This window comes from Gouania willdenowi, chromosome 16, assembly GCF_900634775.1.
Source record: "Gouania willdenowi chromosome 16, fGouWil2.1, whole genome shotgun sequence".
NCBI classification, from domain to species: Eukaryota; Metazoa; Chordata; class Actinopteri; order Blenniiformes; family Gobiesocidae; genus Gouania; species Gouania willdenowi.
In genome coordinates, this window is record NC_041059.1 from 23,734,850 (window position 1) to 23,762,836 (window position 27,987).

General features: G+C 36.1%; 2 protein-coding genes across 8 annotated transcripts; one reads left to right on the plus strand and one right to left on the minus strand.

Annotated features, from left to right (window-relative positions):
* Positions 1-111: 111 nt before the first annotated feature.
* LOC114477768 (antizyme inhibitor 1-like) lies at positions 112-18,980 on the minus strand. Of its 6 annotated transcripts, none has more exons than XR_003675765.1 (13): positions 9,535-9,807; positions 8,012-8,170; positions 6,566-6,774; positions 5,017-5,184; positions 4,739-4,911; positions 4,455-4,589; positions 3,457-3,538; positions 3,294-3,368; positions 2,722-2,881; positions 1,771-1,886; positions 1,455-1,669; positions 709-1,384; positions 112-621 (listed from the first exon to the last, which is right to left on the minus strand). XR_003675765.1 is itself a non-coding variant. In XM_028470350.1 (12 exons), exons 3-12 carry the CDS (start codon positions 6,665-6,667, stop codon positions 1,270-1,272), a joined length of 1,341 nt encoding a protein of 446 aa, XP_028326151.1. In that variant the 5' UTR covers positions 6,668-6,774; positions 8,012-8,114; positions 18,831-18,980; the 3' UTR covers positions 112-1,269. The 6 variants fall into 6 exon arrangements, 4 of the variants coding, with proteins under 4 accessions (XP_028326151.1, XP_028326149.1, XP_028326152.1 ...); XR_003675766.1 differs by having other exon boundaries at positions 697-1,384; XM_028470350.1 differs by lacking the exon at positions 9,535-9,807 and adding an exon at positions 18,831-18,980 and having other exon boundaries at positions 112-1,384; positions 8,012-8,114.
* Positions 15,930-26,779, plus strand: LOC114477769 (V-type proton ATPase subunit C 1-A-like). 2 transcript variants are annotated; one of them, XM_028470352.1, is made up of 13 exons: positions 15,930-16,064; positions 17,819-17,960; positions 19,250-19,317; positions 19,991-20,076; positions 20,253-20,350; positions 21,704-21,795; positions 21,926-22,024; positions 22,115-22,183; positions 22,308-22,400; positions 22,604-22,697; positions 23,551-23,648; positions 23,764-23,893; positions 26,288-26,773. In XM_028470352.1, exons 2-13 carry the CDS (start codon positions 17,829-17,831, stop codon positions 26,384-26,386), a joined length of 1,158 nt encoding a protein of 385 aa, XP_028326153.1. In that variant the 5' UTR covers positions 15,930-16,064; positions 17,819-17,828; the 3' UTR covers positions 26,387-26,773. The 2 variants fall into 2 exon arrangements, with proteins under 2 accessions (XP_028326153.1, XP_028326154.1); XM_028470353.1 differs by lacking the exons at positions 15,930-16,064; positions 19,250-19,317 and having other exon boundaries at positions 17,825-17,960; positions 26,288-26,779.
* Positions 26,780-27,987: the final 1,208 nt, after the last annotated feature.

Sequence of the window (27,987 nt, forward strand, 5' to 3'; positions counted from 1 at the left end):
CAGTGCAGTTGGTTTTAGAGACTTTTATAATGATTTACAAAATCAAGGTTAACTACAAACATTCTACAGTATACAATGTATTAACTGGTAAAACAGAAACAGGAATATCAATGTATGTAGAAATAGTTATAATCCCAGAAACACACACACACACATACACAGATATTTACACTCCAACTATTAAGGGGTTTATTTCTGTTTAAGTAGACAAGCACATTTATTTATAAGACAACTTCACAGATATGACACCTGCTAAGCACGAGTGTTTCAGCCAACAGCCGATTCTATTAAGAATTATAATGTGGCTGATATCGTATCACAAATAGAGTATAAATATCTGTAGATATACCAAACATAAAGAGACCAGTGCAGCTGTTTTCAATGGAAAAATACAGTCGTTTTTCTTTCCTTTGAACACTTGGTGAGTTCTATCTGCAGCCCTCGCTGCCTCTCATTCAAAACATCCACATTATCCCTATTTTAAGCAGCTGAATGTCGTTAGTTTTGATTTCTTGGATTTCACCAGGGCCGCTGCACACAGCATTTAGAAGGAATGGATGTGGCGACATCCCATGTTTATTAGAACCCCACACTGTATATGCACTTTTTCACTTCATAGTTCTGTTTAAAAACACAGAGAACAACGTAAAATCTCAGCAAACAAAATAACGAAATAATTTTCTCCAGGAAATTTACTTTGCAATTTACTTTGAGCTCCTGACTTGTTTTGTCTGCGAACTGTCAGTCTTCTTCAGAGGCATCTGCTGATTGCTTTGATGTGTCCTTATGAGTTATTTCTGGGCGTAACCAACTTGAAAGTTCTGTCAAAGTACATTTCCTGAAAAAAAAGTTGCCTGAATTTATGAAACCTTAACATATTATTCAAAAATAAGCCAAAATGAATTTGCTGTAATTAAAATAAACTATACAATGGATGAAAATCATAAATACACATCTTCTATTAAAGCTATCTACATGATCTCAAAACTTGTTTCACTTTCACTTAAGTACAAGCATCTTACTTCACACATGTCACAAAGATAATACATCTGACATTATACTTAAAATGCCTTCTGTGTAAAGTGTAAGGTGAATTTCCAGCATGTCTTGGAACACAGTGTACATCTGCCTTTTTCTAGAGTCATCCATTTTATTGCATATCATATGACTTCAGGAGTTTTCCAATCTGGTCTGCTGCTGTTTTTAACCAGGGAGTCGTTTAAGTTCTTCACAAAGGGATGTACTATAGATGACAAAACACAAGCATTGCTAAGCTGGAACAGAGACTGCAGCCTCTCTCTGACAGCTGTTGAGAAAATAAGGGACCAGGGTGAAGTTTTTGAGTGTCACCTCCTGGGTGGCATCAGTGTCTTGCATCTCAAACCTAGAGGAGAAAGCATGCTTGTTAAAACAACAACTTGTACAGAAATGTTTTCTAGTAAAAACATTCTTACCAGTCTGTGGTAGAGATGACGTAGGACACGGGAGGTGAGTCGGAGGAGGGGGAGCACAGTGGCTGACCCAAGCTATAGGCCCCAGCATGACTGAACATGAGCCAGTCTCCCACATTGAGCTCAGGAAGCAGACAGTGCTCTACCACCTGGTCCAGGTCATCTCCAGAAGGACCCCACAGACTGCTGCTGAACACTGGGGCATCCAGGGGTGTGCTCTGTGACCAAGGATTTAAACAGGATCATATATTCATTCTATATGTTGCATATGAGAACATGTGAAAAGCCCCTCGAGCTGAGGAGACGCTTTAATACTCACTTTGTGAACTGAAGGAGCAGCGATCATGTTTTCCAACAGCTTGCAGGCAAACGACCGATACACTCCCTCGTTCATGAAGTACTGGAACTCTGGCTCCTCATCAGAACACAGGTTACCTGATCAAATAATAGTAAATAACCCAAATGTTTAACAGTTAAATGTTTATTTAAGTGTAGGAGTTTTCCAACTATGGTCAAAGATCAACAGCTTTAACTGAACTCATAGAGGCGATCACTCATTTCATGGACAAAAAGAAATGTATAGTTTGAGTATTCATTGACATGAAAAAAGCATTTGACACAATAAACCATAAAATAATAATCAATAAATTGGAACGTTACAGGATCAGAGGGGTCATATTGAACTGAGTCAGAAGCTATTTAGAAAAAAGGCAACAATTTGTGAAAAGGGTAAAGACCAATGTGAATGTTTGGACATTGTGTGTGGCGTCCCCCAGAGGTCGGTGTTGGGACCTATGAAGGTAGATATGTTGTAAAATGTGAGAGCTGGTAGAATGTGATGTGAGCTTGTGTATAAAAAAAATACACACACTTGAACTGAATTTCATGTCACAAATGATTGGAAAAAATGTGAAGCTGTAAATTCGAAGCAAATATTCACGAACATGCGCGATCTGAATGTGAAGTAACACAAAAAAATATTGAGAAATGTGTAGACTGATAAAAGACAGATGCAAACTTGTAATCCAAAATTTACTCCCATGTTTTTTTATTACTCGTGCCAATTATCATCTACAACCACAACTCTGCGGTGACATATTCTCGAATCTGCTGCTACAGATGCACAAATAACTACTTTTCTCGCGTGAATCCGTGCTGCTTGAGTCTCGCGACACATTTTGCAAGACTTTTTTTGCAAAACAGATTTGTACCTGTTGAAAAATGTTTAAATATATATTTTCCCCATGGATAATAATAATATGTAACTGACCCTCTTCGTGACGATTGCGTGCTACCACTTCTTTCGAGATGATGTTGACGGCGAGGGTGAAAGCAGAGGACACGAAGAAGCTGCCAGGCTCAGCAATAATGGAAACTCCAGTGGAAGGAGGGAAATACATGTCCACCGTCACCATTACTGCACTGTGAACCTGCCCGAGGTCAAACAGAAAACATGAGAGTTCAGACATATTAGGCAGAAATAAATAGTAAAATAAACAAATAAGTGTCAGTGTTTGAAAACATTGAACAAGATAATGAATAGAAGACTGGGTTTAAGTCAACAGTGGCCCAATTGTTTAAACTACGAATCCTATTATAATCAAATTACACATTCTTTTTTATGTCTATATAATCATTTTGTATTTGCTGCATGTTGCATAAAATAAATATATGTTTAACCTTAATTAATCACAAAGAAAAAGGAGCAAATAAGTTGTTTGTGATATATCACACAGTAACTAAAATAATTTAAATAGATTTTAATTAGAGAGCTTAATTAAAGTGAATTTAAAGCACAATAAACAGAATATTTAAAAAAAAAAAAAAAAAAAAACAACTGACCATATCCAGCTGGGCCCCAGAACCAGTGAATCCACCTCCAATGTCTAAAATGTTCATGTTGAATCCAATTTCCTCCTGCAGCAGATTTATGTTCAAAATGAGTTTTTAAATTTTTTTTACATTTTTAAATGCCCCGCAATCATATATGGCCAGCAATACTTACTCCCATATCAAAAACACACCGGGCATCAGAGATGGCAGGAACGTACACCTGATCATCTTCACAGGAGCTAGAAATGTGTGACCTGTGGGAGGAAAAAGCCATCGTAGTTAGGAAGTGCTTCTACCTCACAACTAGATGACAATACAACAGGTTTACTGCATAATAACTAAATAAATAGAATATATATTAGTGCAGCTGCAGTTTAGAGAGAAAAACTATATCTACATTTCCTCCACTTGTGCATTAATGGCTGTCAAACAGACTTGGGAAGAACAAATTGTTTTATGTGTTTTTGTTTTGTTTTGTGTATATTTCTGTTATTTTCGATTCATTTTGAGTATTTTTGTTCTCATTATGTGTATTTTAGGAGTCATTTTGTGAATTTTTGTTGTCATTTTGTATATTTCTATGTTATTTTTGTTGTGGTTTTGTTGTCATTTAGTCTATTTCTCTGTTATGACCTCCGCCAAGGAGGAAACGTTTTCATCGGCGTTTGTCTGTCTGTCCATTTTTTGTCTTCTTGTTAGCAGGATATCTAAAAAAAAGTTCTGAACAGATTCAAATTAAATTTGGCGAGCTGAAAAAAAAAAAGAAGGACGAGTTCAATATTGGAGATGATCCAGAAGGTACTGTAGATACGGGACCTCTAAACTTGGCAGAGGTTTGCTCTTATTTTTTATTGTTATTTTGTATATTTCTCTGTTATTTTTGTATATTTCCCTGTTATTTGTGTGTTATTTTGTAGCCATTTTGTGCATTTTTGTCATCATTCTGTGTTGTTATGTTTTAGCCAATAATATACCATGTCTACAAGATAAGTGTCATGAGACAACTTTTATTCAATGCAATTTAAAATAAAGTTGAACTAAATTGAAACTGTTCTATAATAAGTTTTAAATTAAATGAGCTCTGTTGGTATTTTGGTGTTGGACATAAAGACCCTGGATACCCTGAAATGTAGTCGTCCCAATCCCATTATTTTTCCCATTATATCTCACCTGACTCCCACCACTTGGACACCCAGCTCCTTGGCAGTTTCCAGCAGATGGCGGCATTCCTTGAGAGAAGATCCAAACGTCATGCTCATTTCTTCATTGTGGTGAGAGACTTCAGTGGATATCTGCAGCAGCAGCCTGAGGAAATGCACAAAGGTTACAAATTATTCTTAGATTTCTTCTGAGAAAGAAAATGATCAGGAAATACATGATAATGGGGCAATTCTGGGAAATAAAAGGTCTTTTGCAGCCAAGTTTGAATATATTTTTATTTTTTTTCCACTTACTTTGCATTGGGATGGCAGCGAGAAATTTTGCGTAGCTCTGCTTCATTGTCACACACCAAGAGGTCAATTCCATTCTTAGCAGCATATTTAATCTGAGACACTTGTTTGCAAACACCGCTGTAGATGATATCTTCTGATGGAATACCATGACCCTGCACCAACTCAAGTTCAGCCTGAAATAAAACATTAAAAACAGTCCACCACGTTTTATTGTACCTTCTTCGTGTACACTTGACAGGGGACACCAAGGCTTAGACATGTCAAGGAAAAGAAAGTACCTTGTTGGAGCAAACAAATCCTGTTCCGAGAGCAGCAAGAACTTCAATTACAGCAGGACAGCTGTTGCATCTGACAGTGTAGTAGGGTCGAACTGTAGCCATGTGTGTTTTCCAGTGAACATACTGTCTGATGATGACGCCAATGTCTGCTACAAAGAAGGCATTCCTCTGTGCCCAAAGAAGAAAATGTGCATATGAATTTTTCCAAAAATACACTCCGACCAATTCTGCAGAGAGTCCCAGAGCACTATTATGGGGTGCCGAATGTAAAAACTTGGTAACTGTTTCATAGCCAACACATTATGAACATTTAGCTCATTTTTCTTTTATTTAAGACAAATTCATGTAAAACAGCATGTTCTATATCATTGTTAAAAATGTGTAAACAGGAAAAATACTTGTAAATGTAAATGTTCTATCTAAATATAAAAGTTAAATCTAAATGTTAAATGTGAATGTTAGATCTAAATGTTAACTGTAAATCTAAACAAATGTGAATCTAAAGGTTAAATCTAAATGTTAACTGTCAATCTAAATAAATGTGAATCTAAATGTTAAATCTAAATCTAAATGTTAAATCTAAATCTAAATGTTAAATCGGTCATCAAGTGTAAAGCTAAATGTTTGAAAATTATACAACGTGGGCTGGTCAGCACCTGTCGATCACGACGCACCTTTTAGATTTATTTGTCGTGAACACATTTTTAACAATGATATAGAACATGCTGCTTTACATGAATTTCTGTCTTAAATGAAAGAAAAATTAGCTTAATGTGAAGAAAGTGAGCTAAATGTTCAAAATATGTCGGCTATGATAAAGTGACCCCATACACTATAACCTATAAAAAGCATGACTTACACCTTCTTACCTCAATATTTTATTCACCGTGTGCTGCTTATATTGTTATTTTGATTAGTATTTTTTTGTAGTTACTGTATAAAAATATGATTGCCAAAAAAGTTCACCCAAGTTATTTTTAAATTTCTTGATGGTGAGAACAATACAGTTGAACTGTTAAGTCACTCAAGAGGGATTTCACCAACAACGTAATCTCCTTTATTTATCCATTCATTCATGCATACGTTCACATGTAGAATGAAAATGAGGTAAAATTTGGTTTTACATTGTATTTAGTGCATTGGCTTGTCAGCATATTTCAGAAATAGTTTCCTTTTCTTGGTGCTTCTATTCTTTACCCACACAATAGCACATTCATTTCCTTTAGTCTGATACGGTGTTTGTAACATTACATCATATCTTGTTGCTTCTTTCCAGCTTGTTTATAGAAACTTTGTGCGTGTACATATCAGTGAGTGTTGTTGTTTTTTCTATCTGGTAATAACTTATAGTATTAGAATTAAACGTCCATTATTGTATTTTGTGAACTCGCTCCTTTTGCCCAAAATGCACTCCCTTTCAGAACAAATATCTGTATTTGACTTCAACATTCCAAGCCCTAAAACAAAGTGGCTCTTATCAAAGCACATTTGAAAGTATTGATAGAGTTCTTTTAAGAGAAAGTACATTTCCTGCTGTGAAAAGACGTACCAGTGTTTGCTCATTGATGTGGCTGTCAATGACATCGCAGAGGGCTGTTCCCTCCTCCAGCAGCCCAAGTGAAAACTGTGGGTCATCAGTAATTCCTTTCATCCCCTCGACCCTTCTCTTCAAATCCAACAGGCATAAAGAATGTGAACAGTCCAAAGTCTGCTCATTCCCTCCCTCTCACCCCTGGGGTCCTGGACTTATGCAACAAACTGTGAGGGAAACAGAAGAAAAACATAAAACACAGGCTTAAAAACCACCCAGTGTTTTGAAAAAAAAAACAAAACAAAAAAAACATGTACATTTAAAGTTTTTGTTGTTTGTAAATTAAACATTTATTTTATGTAGTTAGAAGCAAAATAACTGTATAATTTTCAGTGGCTATGCATTCAGATGAAATGGCCAATCAAATATAACACAACAGCTCTGTTGAGAAGAAATTTTCTAGGAAGTTGTTGAAAAACCTACCTTGCGTAACCTAACCGCCAAACAGTGACTAATAAACCATAAACGTGTTTATTGACAATGATGTAACAGCCGTGTTTTCACGACTTCACTTTTGTCCACCTTTTACAGTTTGCATCAGAGACACACAGAAAGCCAGAAGAAACCAGACTGAAACAATGATCAACGACAACAAACTGGTCAAAGGAAATGTGTGACTGCAGTTTAACCCCAGAGAGACTCAATCCAAATGACAAGGTCGGCTCAACCTAAAGTAAAGACAGTTATATGTCGATTATATGTAAAGCTTATATTGGCTGAAATCTCCAAAATGACAATGTCCACAGACAAAGAGATAAATATGTGTATTTGAAGGATAAAAGTTGTTATGAATTACTCCAAAGACATTTCTAACACAATTAATTACACCTTTTTTAGACGTGTCATCTAAAGTGCATTCATGTGATAGGTTGTGTATCGCTTTACGATGGTGTACTGAGTGATTTTTTAGACACCGTAAAATACAATCTCATAGAAATACAGTTAAGATTGAGTTTTTCTTAGATAAAGCTAAACTTGCAGATCAATAAAGACATTTTTGTGCCGTTTAATGATTATAGTCATACACCCAGGCAGGCACCAACTTGTTCTAATGTATCTGCTCGTATTCAAGTTAAATTTAGACTGAAAAGCTAAACAATTAAATAAATAAATAAATACATAAATAAATAAATAATAAAAGAAATACAGCCACTATTGATCCAAGCAAATGCAATTGGCAGTGTTCTGAAATAAGATCTTAAAAATAAATAAATAATTAAATAAATAAATATAAACACAATAAATAAAATAAAATAAACCATCAAGATTCAAGTCACTGGTTGCATTCACTCACTGTCTCAGATGCTGAAACTTCAGGGAAATTATGCTCCATTTAATTTCTTTGTTTTGCCTTCAATCATCAGGCACCAATCATTTGTTCCACAGCACATACTGTATACTCACATGGATGAGTGCTGCGATAGCCTCTCCCACTATCAGCTCGGATCCCAAGGAGGCTTGGCATTAAAGTCAAACAGCTCCCAGTAGAGGACTGCTCCAAGATCCTCTGGATAGTTGTTGTACACATGCGTCACATGGAACGATCAATCATTGAACACACAGCTTTGGGACAAAGTGTGAAATACTAACTTTTCTAACATTTGACATAAAAACTGAGACTTTTGATTAAATTAAAAAAAACATTTTCTGTGTGGAGTTTAGATGTTCTCCCTATGCTCTCATGGGTTTTCTCTGAGTACTCCGGCCTCCTCCCACCATCCAAACACATGTTATGTTAGGTTAATTGGAGTTTTCAAATTTCCTGTAGACTGTGCATGACTGTTTGTCTATTTATGTTTGCTCAGTGATGGACTGGTGCCCAGTACAGTAGAGTGGTAAAAAAAAAAAAAAAAAGATTAAGTACTATTATTGATGGCTTTGAATCCATTTTCAAGTGACCAAAGGTTGATTACTTACATTTGCCAAGTTTAAATACAAAGCAAGCAAGTCCTTCTAATTTAGATATTTGAATTAAACTTCAATATATTGAAGATGCTGTGAGGTGTCACTTAAAAGAAATGTCAATTCAACACGTGACTGATGTTAAATGGAAGATTGGTAACTGTTAACATAATAAAAGAGCAATAACATTTGTTTTATATTGTGACCTACATTGTGACTGACAATTTTACAGTTCATTAAATCTCCCTACAGACAAACTAGTCCTTCTGCTGGTCCAGATTAGGTCTGCATGCCTAACGTTGAGTTTGGAGAAATAATGTATCGATAACTCCAGCAATCACCAACACATATGATTGAATACACTCTAATAACTTTGTATTAAATCCAATGATTTATGAAAAACAAAGTGCATTAGATGGATTTAGGTGCTCACCTAACTTTACTGTTCTCTAAAATTTAATTCAAAGCAAGATTAGTAAAAGTTTTTTTAAATGGATATTCATGGTTTTGTTGTGCAGTGTTAAAAATATATCAGTATGAATTTGAAGTGAACTCATGCAAAGTATATTTGAATTATCAATGTAACTATTATTATTATTATTATTATTATTATTATTATTATTATTATTATTATTGAAGTATCCTGGTGGAATATAATGTATTATAACATATATAATTGTTCAAATATCTGATATAATAATAATAATAATAATAATAATAATAATAATAATAATAATAATAATAATAATAATAATAATAATAATAATAATAATAATAATAGTTAATTACCTATAATGTTTCATCATAAACATCAGTGCTTTTTTCTTTTTTTGTTTTTAAAATAATCTTTCACATAATGGCAAAATGTAATTTTTTGATTAATTCTTGATCTCAACAATGGGAATTTTTTTTTCTCTCAATATATATTTTATTTATACATTTTCAGTTTTCTAAACACACAGTAAAATGATTAAAAAAGCACCCCTTAAATGAATTAATTTTAAACAAATAATAATATAATTTACCTGTGCTAAGTCTTCAACGTATTCCCCATGGTTCAGTAGTAAAGGTAAAATGGTGTCCGATAAAGTCAGCACAATTTAACCTTTTTCCAAAGCTGCAATCAAGTGTTCTATTCACACAAGAGCTTGGCGGATAAATAAATGCATGTGTTCTGTCCTCAAGCTTCACTCTTTCCAATCACTTGCCTTGTTGTGACTTTGAGAAGTTGTGCCTGCCCCTGAAAACTCAAAAAGGTCTGGGGCAGTTTTCCTCCCAGAAGATAAATTTGCATGCCTGACTCTAAAGGCTGAAAGGGAGGAGCAGTTAGCCAAGAAACCTTCAGTCACACACTGAAGGAAAGTGCAGATTCACAGCCGTTAAACCTTTTTGTTTAGAAATTATAGATTTTTAACTTTGGAAAATCAATTAGGAATAAGGCTTTGGAAATAATCAACTGATATAAAGCTTTTTTAACCGATCATCTTCCTACTTTTCTGATAGTAGTAGCAACCCTCTTATGCTCACTATAATCTACATGATAGTTGCTTGGATTGGTTTCCTCTTCATAAAAAAATTAAATAATCTCCTATACAGTGTGGTAGATGGGCACTTGGTGCAATCTGGGGAGGAATAAACAATATCACTTTTTTTTCTTAAATTAAAATCACTGCACAAGTCTATTGTGAAGGCAGCCGAGGCAGCAGCATTACTGCAAACAACAACACAAAAGCCTGTTCCGTGTTTTGTGCCTGAAATATGTGACACAAAATGTAAGTGCGTATGTGCGAGGCTAATCAGACTTAGCATCTAAAGTGTTTTCCAGTAAGCGCAATGTTTGATTTCCATTGTTTGGATCAGAATAGCAGTCACTGCAGAAGGAGTATGCCATGGGGACAGAAATGTGAACCACCCACTGTGTGGGCAAATACTCCAGTGGCTGCATTGTGCAGAAGAAATGCTTGTTTGGAGGCATTCCAAAGAGATTACATCAACGCAACAAGAAAAATTACATCAATAATGACTGACAAAAAAATAATAGACTGGAAGGAGAAAAACAAGACATTTAGATAAAATAGTCAAATGTTTACACACCTTTAATGGATATGAACATCCTATTTTTAAGCATTTAAATTATAATTATAATTCATATGTGTAATAAGTATGTTAAGTATTTATTTTGTGTGGGGATGAGTGACTGGTCAAAACCACTACAAACTGGTCTTATGCAGCATGCTTGAATGCTAAGAAGGGACTTTGTTGCAATGTTGCTAAGTACAAACAATCTACAAACAAACCACTCTTCACACCCATCGAGCTGAATGCTAAAAAGAAAAAAAAAAGAGCATGAAGCCAGTGGCCTCAGAAATATGTCAAATGTCAAAAGAAAAACCACAAACGAAAGAAAGGAATAAAAATAATGAATAAGGTTATTTATCAAATTTAGTGCAGCTCAGAAATACCGTACGTGGAAGACCGTTTTGGATTTGGGTTCATCAGATGACCTCCAATTAGGAGTTTTCTTATCTTTGGGCTTTCCCAGGACATGTCAGTCCAACAATGGTATCAAAGAGGAGGGAAAAAACACAGCAAGATTAACCATGATAGTCGAACAATAATGTCTGCAAACAAATGATGCACATTTAACCCTCAGTTCCTTTCAGTGCAGATTGAGATGCTGATTGATTTTAGAAATATGTCTGCTAAACATTTTTGGGAATACACTATGAAAATACTGTATAATCAGTCACAAAGGGACCATACAGTAGTATGTAGTTAGCTAAAGTAATGGACTGGTGTACTGGTGACCTGTTCAGGATGTTTCCTGGATTAGCTGCAATTCACTCACTTTGTGTATTCTGATAGGGAAAAACCTCTTGAACGGTATAATTTGTATTTCACTGCAGATTTGCAAATGAGTTGTTTTTTACATTCTAATGAAAATATATATAGCTGAGACAGTGGAAACAATTTATCAAGCTATATATATATACAAAAAATAAATCACCTGCCAGCTATTTGTTGTTTATCTGGACCTATGGTCTGTGAGGAGGGAATGACCAGTGTTCAATTTCAGCAAAGAAAAAACATGGCTGCCAATTTGGGTCCCTGAGCAACATCTTTAACCTTTAACACATTTAACATCCATAAATATATTGAATAACTCCAGAAAAGTTACCATATTCAGAAAATAAAATTAAATCACAGATGAAGCGATTGAGTGCACTGCCACATTTTGAACAATAATAGACATGTTGTAAAAACGGGAGTATATGAAACCAATGCAAGCACTTGCAAAGCATGCAAACTCCGCCCTGGTTAACTACATAATTCATTTAAACCAAGTTTATCTGACGTCTTTCATGAAGAGATTATTTTAGTCAAGACTAGAATAAATCTGCAACTATCTTTAACCATGTCTGTGAAAACCATTTTAGTATAACCTGATTTAAAATTAGGTTTAGTCTAGACTAAAAACCTAAAGCTGATCCTTAACTAAACTAAAAATACACAAAATGTTAATAACGAAAACAAGACAAACTCAATTACATACATTTTTGTCAGGTACATTTTCTTTCTAAAAAAATATTGTATATTATATATTCCAATAGATAAAAGTAATGTCACAATTTTATTTCTGATACACCTGCAGCAGTTGCACCCCCCCTCGAGGCAGCCCGGTGCAGACAGTGTGATATGTGTGTTTGTGAGGTAAATATCCTGGACAGACTGGTTCCAAACCAGCTAAGGGCAAACTGGACCCTGTCGATTGATGTAGAGAGTTGGCTCCAGGCAGACCAAGCATTGTGTCCCAAACAATGAACCCTAGCCCCACTGAACTATAAACATGTCCCTTTTGGGGGGGCTTTTCCTTGGTTTCTCTACAGGAGACACTCAAAGTCAGGAAACCTGACCCAGCTTCTCTAAATTTAGGAACTCCAAAGCTGGTGCTGACTTGGTATCTAACACTGTCTGCTCCCTTCTCTAATATGACATAATACACAAAGAATGTCAACCAAGACTCAGCTCTAGGGTGGAGGTCTTTGGATTCAGGAAGTTTGCTGAAACTCCACATATTACAAACCAAACACACACACACAATGAGTGTGTAAATGTGTGTAGGAGAGTATACTCAGTCACAGGTAAGTGGACATCAAGGATGCTACATTTCTCCATTGGATTGTTCAGAAGACAGGGAATTCTCCAATTACCAACTACAGAATGTGAGAAGATAGATCGTGTGACAAGATATTCAATGTCAATATTAAAATGTCAGATGTAGCGTCAAGGGTACAAGTGGTATTGCAAGGTGGGAGATCTGATTAACACAATCTACTACACACCAGAATATTAGAGTTTGTTATTTTTTAATATTCATATTGAGTTTAAAAGGTAATACCAAAAGTAAGTTGGCTTGTGTAAGTATGTATAGAGCTAAGGGTATTTTTCCAACTGTATTTTATTTTGTCTTTTTTCTTTCCAAAAATATTGTATCGTGATCTCAAGCACATTATCGTGAGATCCGTGTTTTGTCCCAATGCTACCAACTTCCCCCCCAAGGTAAACTTTCAGCCATACCTGCATGACCACTAAAAAATAACGTTAAGAATCAATAGGTTGTGAACCAATAACTTTAAATACAGTGTTGAGATGAAACTTAGTACAATATGTCCCATCTCCAGAGGTGACAAGTAGCGGAACACCAATACTTTGTTACTGTCCTTAAGTAGTTTCTTCTGTTATCTGTATTTTATTTGAGTATTTTATTTATTTTTTTAGTGGCTTCTTACTAGTGTTGTGTTCAAGACCGCACTATCCGAGACCAAGACTTGCCCGAGACCAGCATGCACCGAGACCAAGACAAGACCAAGACTTTCGGGAGCCGAGACCGAGTCAAGACCAAGACCGAGACAAACCGAGACCAAGACCAAGACCAAGACCATAAACATTTTTTTTTTCAATTTAAAAAAATAAATAAATAAATAAAATTATGGCAAGGTTCAACAGTTAAATAACATCTCTCTTTAATTTTAGTTTATTTTAAATACATTTGACGGACAAAAAAAAAGGTGCCTGCAAAAAATTAACTAAAATATTAAAACTACTACTGCTACTGATACATTCACAATTATTCTACATATTTGAAAACAAGATTTTTATGTCAGCTGAATGTACAGCAAGTGTTTAAAAGCATTTCTGCCAAGAAATAATGATTCTTTATTCTGATTCTTTCAGTTGTTCAGGTTTAACAGGTCACAGATTTCACAAGATAAGATTTTAGTTTGAAAAAGCCTTTACACAGGTTATTTTTATTAATTCACTTAGTTGATATAGTTTAATTTGGTTGCTGTAATATAACTGGATATTCAATTCACAAAGATTTCCAACTGTAACTGTAAAAGTGAAACTTTCTGAAATAAAACTAAAAACAAGTTGTCAGCAGTGTAAAAAACATAGAGCTACAGGTAGATGTGAAACTAAATAAAACAAACTCAAACCCTGGAAAAGTCATGTAACAAATTAATCAATAGTTATTATATATATATATATATATATATATATATATATATATATATATATATATATATATATATATATATATATATATAATTATTATTATTCTGGATACAGTGGAAACAGAAACTATAAAAAATAATTATATTTTGAACCTGTTTATATTGTGGGGAACATATTATATACATACATGTAATTGGAGTCTAAAGTCACAAAAAAACACCACTTTAAAAATATTTAATATTATTTGAGTGCAACTCTGCGGCGATGACGCGCTGGTGACGACATAAACCAAGATGGCGGCGGCCCGGACTACAGCCGACATTATGTAATAAAGCCTTAAAAGACATGGATATAATGAAAAGAGTGGATGGACAGATGCATAAACATGCAGACTTTCACACGGACACACACGGACTTATTAAACACACACAAACTTATTAAACACACACGGACTTATTAAACACACACGGACCTCAGTAAACACGGTAAACGGAACAGGCTTCACCGCTCGGCTGGCACTAGGACCCAGAAGCAGAGTAAGTGCGTCCCCTATCCAGCATTCACAGGCTGTAATATCATCAGTTTATCATTTTACCAGTTATTAGAGCTACTGTCTTTACCAGGGAGATAATATTTATTACTGGTGATTGTTTTCAGGAGTTTTACTGGGATTTTTACCGGTGATTAGTTCATTTCTCCCTTGCGCTCCGCGGTCTAAACTGACACCGGAGCCACACAGTATGAATGTGTCACACACGTCACTCAGTCACATTAAGGAAGGTTGTGGTCATTATATGGGGTGGATTAAATAATGAATAAAGGATTGTTTTATCCCGTTCTTCTCCGTGTTATTATCACATTATAAAAATGTTTAAAAATAGCAGGAATTAGTGCTGGTCTCGAACGGTCTTGACGGAAAATCCCGAGTCCGGGCAGCCCGAGTCCAAGACAAGACCGAGTCAAAATGCTTCAGAGTCCGAGACAAGACCAAGACCTTTAAAATTTGGTCTCGAGACCGGTCTCGAGACCAAGACCGGTCTTGACCACCACAACACTACTTCTTACTTCTACTCCTTACATTTTTAAAATGAGCTTGGTACTTTTAATACCTTCAAAGATGACACCACAACGTTAAAAGTTGCAAAATTTGGGTAGTTTGAGCATTTTTATCTGTTAGACAGATTTAACTTGTTTCCATGTACCAGTATTTGTTTTTCTGTTTACTTTTTTACATTTAGTAGCATGTGCTTTTTTCACTTTTACTCACATAAGGGAGCAACTTCAATACTTTAGTAATTTTTTATTCAAGTATCTACACTTTTACTTAAGTACTAAAGACTAGTACTCAGATAAATTACATTTTTTCTAACTATTTTTTCTTTTTAATTTTCGTTTTATCTTCTCTTTATAAACTGCTGACCTCAGGACTTTGAACAAAATCCATATGTTCTTAGTCGTGCCATTTCTGATCAAAGCCCAGCCGGTAAATGAAGCTATACTTAGAGATGTATCTATTTTGATTTTAATTCATTGGCGTTATTGTATTTAAATAAGAATCGCACATTTTGACAAACCTTTTATTTTATAAAGATGCCTTTGTGGAAAAGAAATTAAGTTCCAAGTTTTGGTCTCTTCCTTTTTAAGTTTATAAATGAGATGTTTACTGTATGTTTACTGTAAGCTACTTTTTACTTGTACTTGAGTATTTTCTGTATAACTTACTTGTACTTGTACTTGAGTACAATTTTAATCAAGTAATAGTACTTCTACTTGAGTAGGATATATCAGTACTCTTCACACCTCTGCTAGAACTTGTTTTGCCATCTCTTTAGCTGCCCAACTGCTGCTCTAGGCAGACTGCAGTACCGCTGTCTGACCAGCAGTAGCCACTGTTGCGCCCTTTCTGCAGAATAGAAAGTAGAAAACCTTCCTGTTGATGATCCAGGTGATAATTGCGATGCTGCCTTCAGGAAATCACACATGACTTTTACCTCGCTGTAGAAAAACAACAAATACAACACAGCCATTGCATACACTGGTGAGTGAAACCGTGTGATAAAACCTTTCACCACATCGTTTAGTGGCTATTATTGACACCTGCTTTGAGGTTTCTTTAACATATTCTTCTCTGCCGCCAGTTCCGGGTTATGTTCATTATCTCTGCATAATGTGTTTTTGTTTGTTTGTTTTTACCTCTGAATGTTTCATAGTAGTAAAAATGTGTAGAACAGCGATTCTCAACTGGTGGGTTGGGACCCAAAAGTGGGTCGCGGACCTGTCGAGGGTGAGTTACGGACAGCTGGTCAAAAATAAATAAAAATAGCCTACTCAATGTCTCTCATGTTGGACTTGTCTTTTATTTTTAAAGAAACTTTTTTTGCTGTGAATTCCATGTTGGCGCACGGGAAAATATACAGATTTATGTTTAAAAAAAAAGACTATATATGTGTGTTTTCAACAGCTATTTTTGAAAACTAAATTTGGTTGAATTCTGAAAAAGAAAAAAGAAAAATGGATCGCAAAATGTGGGTCCCAGGGCGAGACCAGTTGAGAATCCCTGCTATAGTATACTAAACATGCAAGTAAGCCTTCCAGGTAGTTTAGTGCAGTGTTAATTTCAACAGAAAATTTTGATTTAAATTTTTGTCATAGTTTTTGACTAAAATGCGACTTAATTTTAGTCAAAGTTTTGTCATCAGGACTTTTTCACTTATGGTCCAGTTTTAGTCAACTAAATCTGTTACTGATATAGTCGACTAGATTAAAAAGCATATTAGTTCTTGCATTTTTTTTTTTAAAGATTTAATTACCATTGATCAACCTGATATTGGATGGTTTTAATGTTTGTAAATACACACAGATTTGGTGTAATCAATGTGTAAGACCACATGAGTTCTTATTGGATTTTGTCCCATGTGAGGAAATCATAGTTTTATTTTTATTAGTTGACAAAAATATGAATACATTTTGACAGAGTTTTGTTTCAACCATTTTGTTTATATATAGTACAGTTTTAAATTAGTCATAATTCAGTTATGGTCACTGAAAAAAAATGTCGATGAAAATTTGTAGTCAACAAATTTACGTCACACTACCATGAATAAGTAAAATCATGAACACTCTCAATAGGTCTTGCATTTTAATTTATTTCCATCTTTGGATCCTCTCATAACAAAATAAGATATTCACAATTTAAAGTAACCCAAAAGAACAAGAAAAATGAGATAATAATCCCATTGAAGGTGTTGGTGAATAATAAAATAAAATACGTTTAAACATTTGAATGAATATAATTATCAGTAATTATATACAAATATTTGAAGTGTTTAGAAGACCAAATATTAATCCACAGGAGGAATGTCATGTATAATCAATGTTTAAATGTAAAATGTAAAAAATATATATCTAAAAATTCACCCATTTTAGTTTATTCTTAAATTACATAATAATACATTATTGTTTTAACTGCTTTTTGCTCAATGCAGTTGGAAGAAAGCAAAAAAAGAGGTGATGATAAATATTCCCTGACTGAGGGCCTTTACAAGATTACATTTCTGGAAATTTACGGTATTTTGGAAACTTTACTATTAACTAATTATAATGTTAATGTTTAATAATGCTAATAATCGTGAAAATGGGTAATCGTGACATCCCTACTCTACTCTACTTTGTGAACTCTTCCTATTGTCTAAACCTACCTGTCATTGTTCACTAAGGGCATGTATTGCTCACCAGTGCTGAGTCTGGTAAAGTTTCTGTATACACTATTCCTAACCTTTCAATCTGTACCAGGTCTACCACCATGTCGGAGTTTTGGTTGATCTCTGCACCGGGAGAGAAGACCTGCCAACAAACATGGGAGAAACTGAAGACTGCCACATCATACCCCAACAGTCTCTCCACCAACTACAAGTTTCACATCCCAGAACTCAAGGTAAGTGCGGAACCTCAAACTAATTTTCTCTCACAATTTATTGCCAGCCCATTACCTATGGTCTATTAAAGGGGTCAACAACCTTTCTGAAACTGTGAGCTACTTCATAGGTACTGTATAGTTTAAAGGGCTACCAGTGAGGAAAGCACTTCTTAAAGGTTAGATACAGTAATAAGCAAGGCTAGCAGTAACTTAAAAAGGTTGGAAATGTTGAGGTTTTAAGTACATGCAACACATTTTTCTCTGCATTTTTGAAAATACATCTTAAAAATTGTATTATATATAACCTACCAATGACCAAACACTGGATCTGCAACACTTAAAAATATTTGTCATAATGTTTCAGTGAAAATAAACATTTAAATATGGTTAACTTAATGCTAAAACTTTATCAGCAGTATTTATAGTAACTTTACTAAGTAATTACTACATCTCTCATACGTATTTATCTTTGTGAGTTTGAATCCTGGAAAGTAAATCAGATTTTAGTAGACTAGAGCTCCTGAGGGCACTTCACATGGTCCATGCGGGTTACCTGGCACCCGCGGGCACCGTGTTGGTGACCCCTGGTCTATTATATCGTATCAGGAACTCAGTGTATCATCCAACCTCTAATCTTGGACACGAAGTATCAACTTTAAAAGTCTGACACCTGTCATTCTGCATCCACAAACTTTAATGGATTTAACGTTAAACAAGGCCAGGTGATGAAGTGTTTTGCACAAGAATAGAAAACAATGATTCCTCTAGGATTTAAACCGCTAACCCTTTAGTTATTGGAAGATTCACTCAGTGAAATATTGTATGAATTTGTAATATTTAAAAAAAGTTTGTCTCTTATATAGACTATTTTTCAGTAGAATCACTCACCTTGTTTAACCACTGTCAAGAACGGGCTGAATATGTGTCTAGAAAGCAGTCTTTGTACAGATCAGTTCTCTGCATCTTGTAGTGTGGATCAGGTGAAGTTTTCATTCAGGGAGCAGCACAGCCCGTCTGGTTTTGTTCCACTCTCTGCTGAACATGACCTCAGGTCTGTGTGAGGCCCAAATGTTGCCCTGAAACGGTCTGTGATGCATGAGCAGCTTGGGACAAAGAGGCGCCGTTCTAAACACATAAAGCCCCCCCTCTGGATGAGGGGGGGGCTCACTGAACCCCATAAGTCACTGTTTAAACACATCCCTGATCACCCTTTTTTTTCTAAAAGTGACGCAGGCTGCAAAGCCAATGGCTCAAATCTCTGGTGACGTCTTTGTTGTTTTTCTGATTGTTTTTGTGTTCATAAACAGGTTGGGACACTTGACGTTTTACTCAGGCTCTCGGATGAACTGGCTAGATTAGATTCCTTTGTTGAAAGGTATGGAGTCTTAAACACTGAGTTATATCGCAGTTGTCTTCTTTGCTTTCAGTATGGTGTACTAGGGAATGTAATATCTGTGGGAATATTCACCCGTTATTTGCTTGACAGCTGTGTTCTGTCTCTTATTTGGATATTTCTAAGTGTGTGGGAAAAACCAACCTTGCAACATGGTTCCACCTGTTTGCCTACTGCCTCTCTTTCATCTAGTTCCTTTTTGAAGTTTCAGTTTGACAACTGAATTCATAAAGTTTCTGCACTTTCTGTTGCCTTGTTGACCAATTACATTTCAGTGGTTCAAGGGTTTACATTACAACCAAATGCATTTAAATGATTCGTAAAATTGTGTTTTATAATGTCTCAAATTGAAAAAAATATCAGTGCATTGATTTTCTTGTGAACATTTTCACCCTTACGTGTGACTTGGCTCTCAGTCTTCCCCTGGCTTCACTGTTGCTTTGATGCATTGATGAATGGTGTAGTTTGAAAAAAAATGTGAACTCTGAAACTCAGCCATATTATAAATCACTTTGTCAATAGGTTACTTTTACGAGAAAATGTGAAACTTACTGATGTGTTTGGGGAGTATGTGGCTATAGTGGTGGTGTGAGTGAATGGTTGACAGCAGTTTGTGTTGGCTGGGCATGTTTTGACATATTTGTGGCATTCACAGTGTGGCAAAAAAGGTGGCTCGGTACATGGCCAACGTGCTCGAGAACGGCAGAGACAAACTGCAGGAGAACCTGCTCGCCGATGGAGGTAAAGTGATGGCTACAGAGGTCCGAGCTCTGTGTCTGTTCATTTATTTACAAAACTTCACTGTCTTACTCTGAATAATAAATAACAATTTAGTTACAAATGTTCAACTTAAATGCTGTTCCCATTTGATGATTATTAGATAATAAACTGACAGGTGTATGTCTTTTTTTTACTAGTTGATCTCATCACTTACATCACAAGGTTTCAATGGGACATGGCAAAATATCCCCCCCATACACAATCACCAAAAAGCATCTCTGAAATCATCTCAAAGGTACGTTAGATAGTTTTATTTAGCATGCTGTTTAGATTTGGCGGTAAGGTTCTGTTCTGGGACCTCTCTGCTATTCCAGCAGCTGCGTGGAAAGTCCAAAGCAAAGGGAGCTCCCCCTTGCTCTTTCATGAGCTACATGGAGAGGCATAAGCAGAGAGAGTGGTCAGCAGGACTCCCTGGAACAGAAGCCCAGATGTTAGATGCCAACAAAAGACACTGTTTAATTAGAGTGAAGCAGAACTAAGTAACTTTTTCACCATAATAAATAGTCCCTGTGAGGGTAATACAAGTGTTTATGGGGTGATTGGGGGGTCTTTTATCCCCCCCGCGCTGTCTGGCCAGAAAACAGCACTTGCAACTTTCCCTGCCTCTGACCCGGTTGCAAGACATACTGCTTTACGGCAGCTCAATACAAACTAATGCTAGATTATGACCAGCCCACGGTTGTCGACAAATTCACTTTTTTCAAACTTATATCGTGGCAGAGCCAGCAACAAAAAAAAGGTGGAGAAGACTTTTGTCTGAGGAATGAGCAACTCCATGCAATGACAGCTCAGCAGCAATCACACACTGTCGTCGTAGTGTGTGTGATTGCGTAGCAGGCACGCACACACACTTGCAACCCAGCGCTCTATCAGGCAGCACACATACAAATACCCATCCATCCATCCATTCATCCATCCATCCATCTATTCATCCATCCATTTTCAGAGCGACTTTGTCAGCACACAAACAAACACATAACACACATTTCCACACTCTCTTCCGTATTACTCCCACATCATTTATTTTACTTGTTTTTCTTCCTCATACTGTTCACATGGTCACATGGGACTATATGTGTGAAAGCACCCTTAGTGTCACTGTTGTATTAGGATTTTTCAGTGATCGGTTGCTACTGTCTTGGGAGAGCAAAGGTGCACATGTAGCTGTGGGGTGGGGCAGGCAGCGGGGGGGGGGGGGGGGGGGGGGGTGGAGTTTTTACGACAGTGACGTAACCAAAAGGGACCTTTAGGGGGAGCGCTAAGCACAAGTTACTTAGTTCTGCTTTAAATGCAGCACTGAGACTTGCTCTAACCAATGGGAAACATGGAACATGATCAACTGGACGATAAACTGAATTAGTGGATGGATGCTGTCAGTTGTTAACAGCTACTAACAGATGAAGGTGCTGGTTTAGCTTGACTTCCGTGCCTGCCTGAACTACCGTGATGCTCACTATGTAATTTTCTTTTTTTTTTTTAGGATTTATTTTTAATATACAGTAGTGAGTTCTACAGAACCAAAAAGTCAACACTTGTTTGCACTGAAAGATATTATTTTATCCCAACCCTCGATTATCATATTTTACAGCAAGTGACCCAACTTGATAAAGACTTGAATTCCAGAGCATCGGCTTATAACAACCTGAAGGGAAATCTGGAAAACCTAGAGAAGAAGAACACGTGAGTTATTCCCCCACATTCATGGTTATGTTTTATATTAGAATTGATGTGCTTGGATTTTACAGTGGTTTCATTTTCAAGAAATTAATTGTGATTGTGTATTTTTTGTATTTCTGCTTCCTGTCACCAGGGGGAGTCTGCTGACCAGGAACCTGGCTAACCTAGTCCAGAAAGAAGATTTCATTCTTGACTCAGAATACCTCATTACACTGTTGGTGGTTGTATCAAAGTGAGTTGACGACAAGTCGTACCAAACATGTTGGTAAATAACCAAAGAAAAGCTGTCCCACTAAATATTGTTACAACTTTGTTCTCTCAGGACAGCATATGCTGACTGGGAGAGAAAGTATGAGACTCTGGCAGAAATGGTAGTACCTCGATCTTCATTGTGAGTTATTTTACGTATGTGTTTAACTTGATCTTGATATAATAAAGGTTTCTTTATTTCTCTTTACACCCAGGTTTGTTTTTGAAGAAGTTCTTCTTAAACTTGGGCTCTTTTTGTCTTCCAGTCCGCTGTCTGAAGACAATGATTTTGGGCTTTTCAGCGTCACTCTATTTAGGAAAGCCACTGATGACTTCAAACTCAAAGCCAGAGAGAACAAGTGAGTCCATTTTTTTTTTCAACTGCATCCTCAATGTGTTCCTCACAGGAAAAGGTTATAAAAGTGAATATAGCTCCCACTTCATGTATTGAAAAACAAAAAATACAGGCATGTTATTTTCTTAGTGTCTTTCTAACTTTATTTATGGTGGAAAGTCAGAGAATCAGACCAACGCATTCACACTACATTGATGTCATTGCTAGGTTCACTGTGAGAGACTTTGAGTACAACGAAGAGGAGATGAGAGCAGACAAAGAGGAGATAAAGCGGATCTCCAAGGATAAGAACAAGCAATACGTAAGTGAAGTAACTCACTTATCCTACTAATCAATTACTTTTTTTTATTTTAATGTGTGTTTTCTATTTTTCGTGTTGGTTTTTACTTCAAATTAAGTTTAGGAAGTATTTCTGAAGAATCTTAAAAATCAGTGAATTTTCACACTCATACAGGTGGTAAGGGTTATAAGAGTTAGAAGTTAGTGGGTTAGAGTTAGAATAAAAAATAATTTCATTTAAATGGGGACGATACAATTTCACAGAGTAACAATACTGTGAATGTAACTGATGTTTTGTACAAATAGTTTATAGCTATTGCTAAATTCCACCTCTTGTCCCTAGTTTGGCGTTTACATAACATATTATAATTAATGCACTGAAATATAAATGTAAAGATGCTAAAACGAGACCAATTACACACGTACAAAAGCACATACAATCATCACAACAGGCCTATAAATGACAAGCATACAGTACATGGTAGACATATAAATACAATTTTGTAAAATTGTAATTGAATTTTAGTAATTATGAAAATAATAATTGTAATTGATTTTCAGGAGAAAAATAATAATTGTAATTTATTGGTCATCGGAAAAAATTACGGTCACCGTAATCATAATTTAATTGTAATTGAACAATTGATAATTGTTAACATAATTGTGACTGAAACATTGAATTGACCCCAAGCCTGCCTCCAGGGCTACCCTACTGTACAGGATAAGATTTAGAAGATGAGTGAATGAGTTTTTGATGTTAAGTTAATGAGCGCTAACAGAGTTTGTCTGCCAGATTTTATTAGAAATATAATTATATGTGTAGATTTTCCATTTCAGAAATGAAAAAATAAGCTTTTTGTTATGTAATCGTGCAGGGTCCGCTGGTTCGATGGTTGAAAGTGAACTTCAGTGAAGCGTTCATTGCGTGGATTCACGTGAAAGCACTGAGGATCTTTGTGGAATCAGTTTTAAGGTCTGATTTAAGGACAGTTATATGAATATTAACCGTGATGAGTACATACAGTACATGTACTTTGTGGTATTTAGCCTTGTAGAGCATTGCACATTGTTCTACCTTTTTCTCTCAGATACGGGCTGCCAGTCAACTTTCAGGCCATGCTCGTGCAACCAAAGAAGAAGACCATGAAGAAGCTGAGAGAGGTGCTTCGTGATTTGTACAAACATCTGGATGCCACTGCAGCATTCAACAGCGTGGATGTAAGTGTGAAAACCCTCATCAGCTGTGTTTAATGGTCTCTGCAACAAGAATCCTATCATTTTCCTCAACTAAAATATTCAATTATAACTTGGAATAAAATGCCACTTATACAGTTAGAATAATCAAGTTATATTTGATTATATTTATTTATTATTGAATTTCAGGGAAATACTTTTAATGCCGCATATGGTGTCATGGATTGCTGAATGTATACTGTTCCTCTGCTAACACTTTAACCTCAGTGACTGAAATGTGTGACATGTCATCTGGGAGTAACATGTTTTACACGTGTTCTTTTTGATACAAGTCAACAGGTTGAAATATTCTGAATTTTCAATTAATTAGTTGTAAAGTGTCCTGTAAACTGGCGATAATTTGTGCCATTGTCTTGTTTGAACATGGATGTTCTAATTTCTGTAATCTCTAATTTCATTAGTAATGACTAGGGCTGTCACTTTAACGCATTAATTTACGATTAAATAATTACTGGAAAAATTAACGCGCAAAAAAAATAACGCCGTTAATTGCTATTTTGTTTTAACACTCCAAACAGCGCAGAACCTTATTTCAGGAGTTCCCGGTATACACATAATACTGATACACAGACTACAATACAAGAGCGAGGACTGTTGAGCTGCTCAGCTTTGTTTGTGTTAATTTTGGCTTTTAAAAACACCAGAATCCATCTTGTGCTGTTCCCGCCTTTTCCTTTCGAATCAAACCGAAATGGTTCGAACCAATCATGAGGCAGTGTTGTGGTTTAGGGCGGGATACCCGAGTGTGACGGAGGCAGAAGCGCCGAAGCAAACCTAGCGCATGCGCAGTTGCGGGGAGAGAACGAGCTGGGCTACCGTTATTAGCATAGCTCCGAATCAAAATAGAAAAATGTCGACGCAGGGAGATGGTTAACGTGCCCTTAACTCACATACTCGTGTTGCAAAAACGGCAAAAGTCACTCAACGACATAATGGCAGCAGCATTACTATCTCAAAAGAAAGTTTTCACCAGCGGAGCCTTGTTGTTGTTGTAGCAGCGTCTCCGCAATGCATGCAGATGACGACATCATCATTTGTCACCGTGTGATTGGCTAAAACAAATTATGGTGGACAGGCGCTTCGCCCAATCAGCTTCAAGCATTCTGTTCATGTCCCTCCCTGGTTCCGAAAGGATTCGACAGACACAGATCAATGTGTAGAACTCGAGTTAGAGGGAGGGCGACGCATTAATCTGGCTCTTGTCAGGTTAGAGCTTTGCAGGCTTCACTACCACCTGAACGTAGCGGCTAGCACGGACAGCTAGCGCGGACACTCGGACAGTGCTAACTGCTACATGCTGAGAGCACGCCATGACTGACAAATTAACAAACTCACTGGATAAATATTATTATCTGAAGGAAAGAAAGCAACAAGTTCGGTGTCAGTTCATACTGCTCATGATGTGCTAACTTATAGCACTACATATGTTTAATTTCACTTGTATTTTCAATTATTTGGAGATTGACTAAAGTACACATCAATGAAACGAAGCCCTTGGGACTGGTCTCAAATACATTAGAATGTAAATGGCTACCCCTGCATCTGTTGTAGTCTGTTAAAAACAAACCATAATGACTTCATAAAGCCACTTTGTTATATATTAACGTTTTGATCAGCCACAATAATGTGATTTAAATGAAAATACTTCTTGTTGAGGGTGTTTCTCAGCATTTTTTAGGTGCGGTTAAAAAAAGAGATGAATTAATTACAGAGCATGATTAATTAATTGCACATTTTTCTTTTATCTCTTGACAGCACTAGTAGTTACAAATAGTGTGTGGTGTGTATTTCGTATTTTCATCTGTTTTGCAATGCTTAGATCAGAGTAGCTTGTGAGTCATTACACCCCCTTGTGTTCCAAAATGACATTGTATAACAGTGTTTTGGAGTGTTGCTCATTGGCTCTCCCACTTTGGAGGTTGTTTCCTTGAACTCTTACGGGTCTTGTTTGCCTATTTATAGATATTTTCTGGCATTTTACAATATACTGTCATATCCTATAAAATAAATGTGAAATGAATCAAATACTCTTTGGAAGATGGCTGCATCTGCAGGTGTAATGTTTGAAATAAATGATCATGGGGGTGGGATTAAATAAGTCTTTCTTCTTCCCACTCCCTTTTGAGCAACATTATTACAATTATAAATGTACATGGATCTTATCTATTGTTTTGAACATCTCTGATTGTTTTTCTCTGTTGGAGTTTTGTTGTACACATAGTTGTTTTGTTCCTTTTGTTCTTGCAAAAAATAAAAAATAATTGGTTTCATTATAAATAAAGACCCTTTAGGCCAGTAACATGATGTCAGGTTCTTCCCTGTTTGAACTCAAACACTGCTGCCTCTCTTTTCTTGCAGGTTGCAATGAACGTCCCCGGTTTCCAGCTGAGCCAAGATGATTATTATCCGTATGTTTACTACAAGATTGACTGCAACCTGCAGTATTTGAATTTGTAACACTTCTTCCTCCCTGTCCTTTTGTCAGTTGTGTGCTTTCTTAAAGCAAATCCTTCAAGTTCTTCCTCCATCATCTGTGCCTTTAGTGCCTCTACCCCATTAGCAGCTCATGCTGATTGCTGTTAGATAAATAACATGAATTGTTCAGCACTTTGTCATTGCTCAGAGTATTATATTAAACATTTTGATAGCTTATTTTTCTATATCAATGTTTGGAGACTTTCATCATCCTGGTATCCATGGCAACTACATTTAGTATGTGTTTGTCATTATGGGGGCCTTGGCTGGCATTGCCAAAAGCGTGTTACATTTATTTACTGTAAATAGGAGATTTATATCCAAAGTTTTTATACTGTATGCAGCTGACTACAATAAAAGATGGAAAATCCATGATTCTATATTAGGGTATGGGTTGAATAAAGAAAATAAAAAATCAAAGTTTCTTGGCTAGTGTTTCCTTAATTAGATTTGATTGTGTGTGTGACCTGGTGCTAATGTCATGCAGCAATGTAGATGTTGAATAAGCCTCACTTTGAAGTTGATTCTGTGTTTTTGTGTCTTGTGATGACTCACGATCATATGCAGAGCCATGGGCAGGAAAACATTTCAATGCAGATAAAAAACAAATGCCTCCGTGCGTAGAGTACAGATTTTTTCGCTACTTGTTAGCGCGCTCAACAATGTCGAAGGAATATTTCCACTCTGACTCTGTCTGCTGCCACCATGCACCTTTAAGCTAACCACAGGAGCAGTAAAAAGTCAGCTGATGTGCTAATGTAAGAAAATGGCCTGACTGTTGTTAGTACTACTGAGATGTTATCATGTTTACGTGATGAGTCCATGTTATCTCCCAGAAGCAAAGCAATCACACTCTTAAAGCCCTGAGTTTTATCCACTCCACTGATGTGTTGTTTAAAACTTTCAAATGTTACTTTAGTTATCCTAAAGATGGCATTGTGGGTAATTTTGCAGTTGATCAGCATCATCCCCTTCAACACTTAGGGCAGAGTAGTTCAATGCAGGGAGCATAACAAAGCAGATAAGAGCTACTTTCTAAATGTCTTTCTTACATTTTTGTCAAATCATGTGTACCCCCTCTTCATATCATAAGTACCATTTTAATTTGTGGAACTCTCCCAAACCCTACATTGGCTCCCTAAGACTAAATCTACAAATTCAAAAATAATGAGTGGATTTTTATTTTAAATACCATGAAACTTTTATGTGATTACTTCAATAGTAAGTAAATATGGTATCCTTTGTAAAATGTAGCTTGTCTCCTGTTGTCAGAAGTGTGATAAAATGGCCTCTAAAGCATAAAATATTCCTCTTTCAAAAAGTTACAAGAAAATATACTATTTCATTGAGAAATACTCTAGTACTGTTAGTTTGTGGTGAATTTGTCCAGAAAATAGCCTAACACGCAAAACATTCGCTGGAGTTCAATATTTTCAACTCAAGCAAATGACGAATGTCCCAGAAAAACTGGATCGTACATGCCGCGGCCAATACTCTTGCCACGTGAATAAAACTGTGCCGCAATATTGCTGCGTCTTCCCATTGACTTTGTATAAAATCTGGAAATATTGTGGACCGCGTCC

Bases quoted from the DNA above. Each gene is read 5' to 3' on its own strand.
- LOC114477768 (XM_028470350.1), bottom strand. From the start codon at position 6,667: ATGAAAGGAATTACTGATGACCCACAGTTTTCACTTGGGCTGCTGGAG. The intron at 5,185-6,565 runs GTACGTCTTTTC...CTTTGGGCACAG, and splicing joins ACATCAATGAGCAAACACTG to AGGAATGCCTTCTTTGTAGC. The intron at 1,385-1,454 runs GTAAGAATGTTT...TTTCTCCTCTAG, and splicing joins GTCATCTCTACCACAGACTG to GTTTGAGATGCAAGACACTG.
- LOC114477769 (XM_028470352.1), top strand. From the start codon at position 17,829: ATGTCGGAGTTTTGGTTGATCTCTGCACCGGGAGAGAAGACCTGCCAA. The intron at 21,796-21,925 runs GTGAGTTATTCC...TCCTGTCACCAG, and splicing joins AACCTAGAGAAGAAGAACAC to GGGGAGTCTGCTGACCAGGA. The intron at 22,401-22,603 runs GTGAGTCCATTT...TGTCATTGCTAG, and splicing joins CTCAAAGCCAGAGAGAACAA to GTTCACTGTGAGAGACTTTG.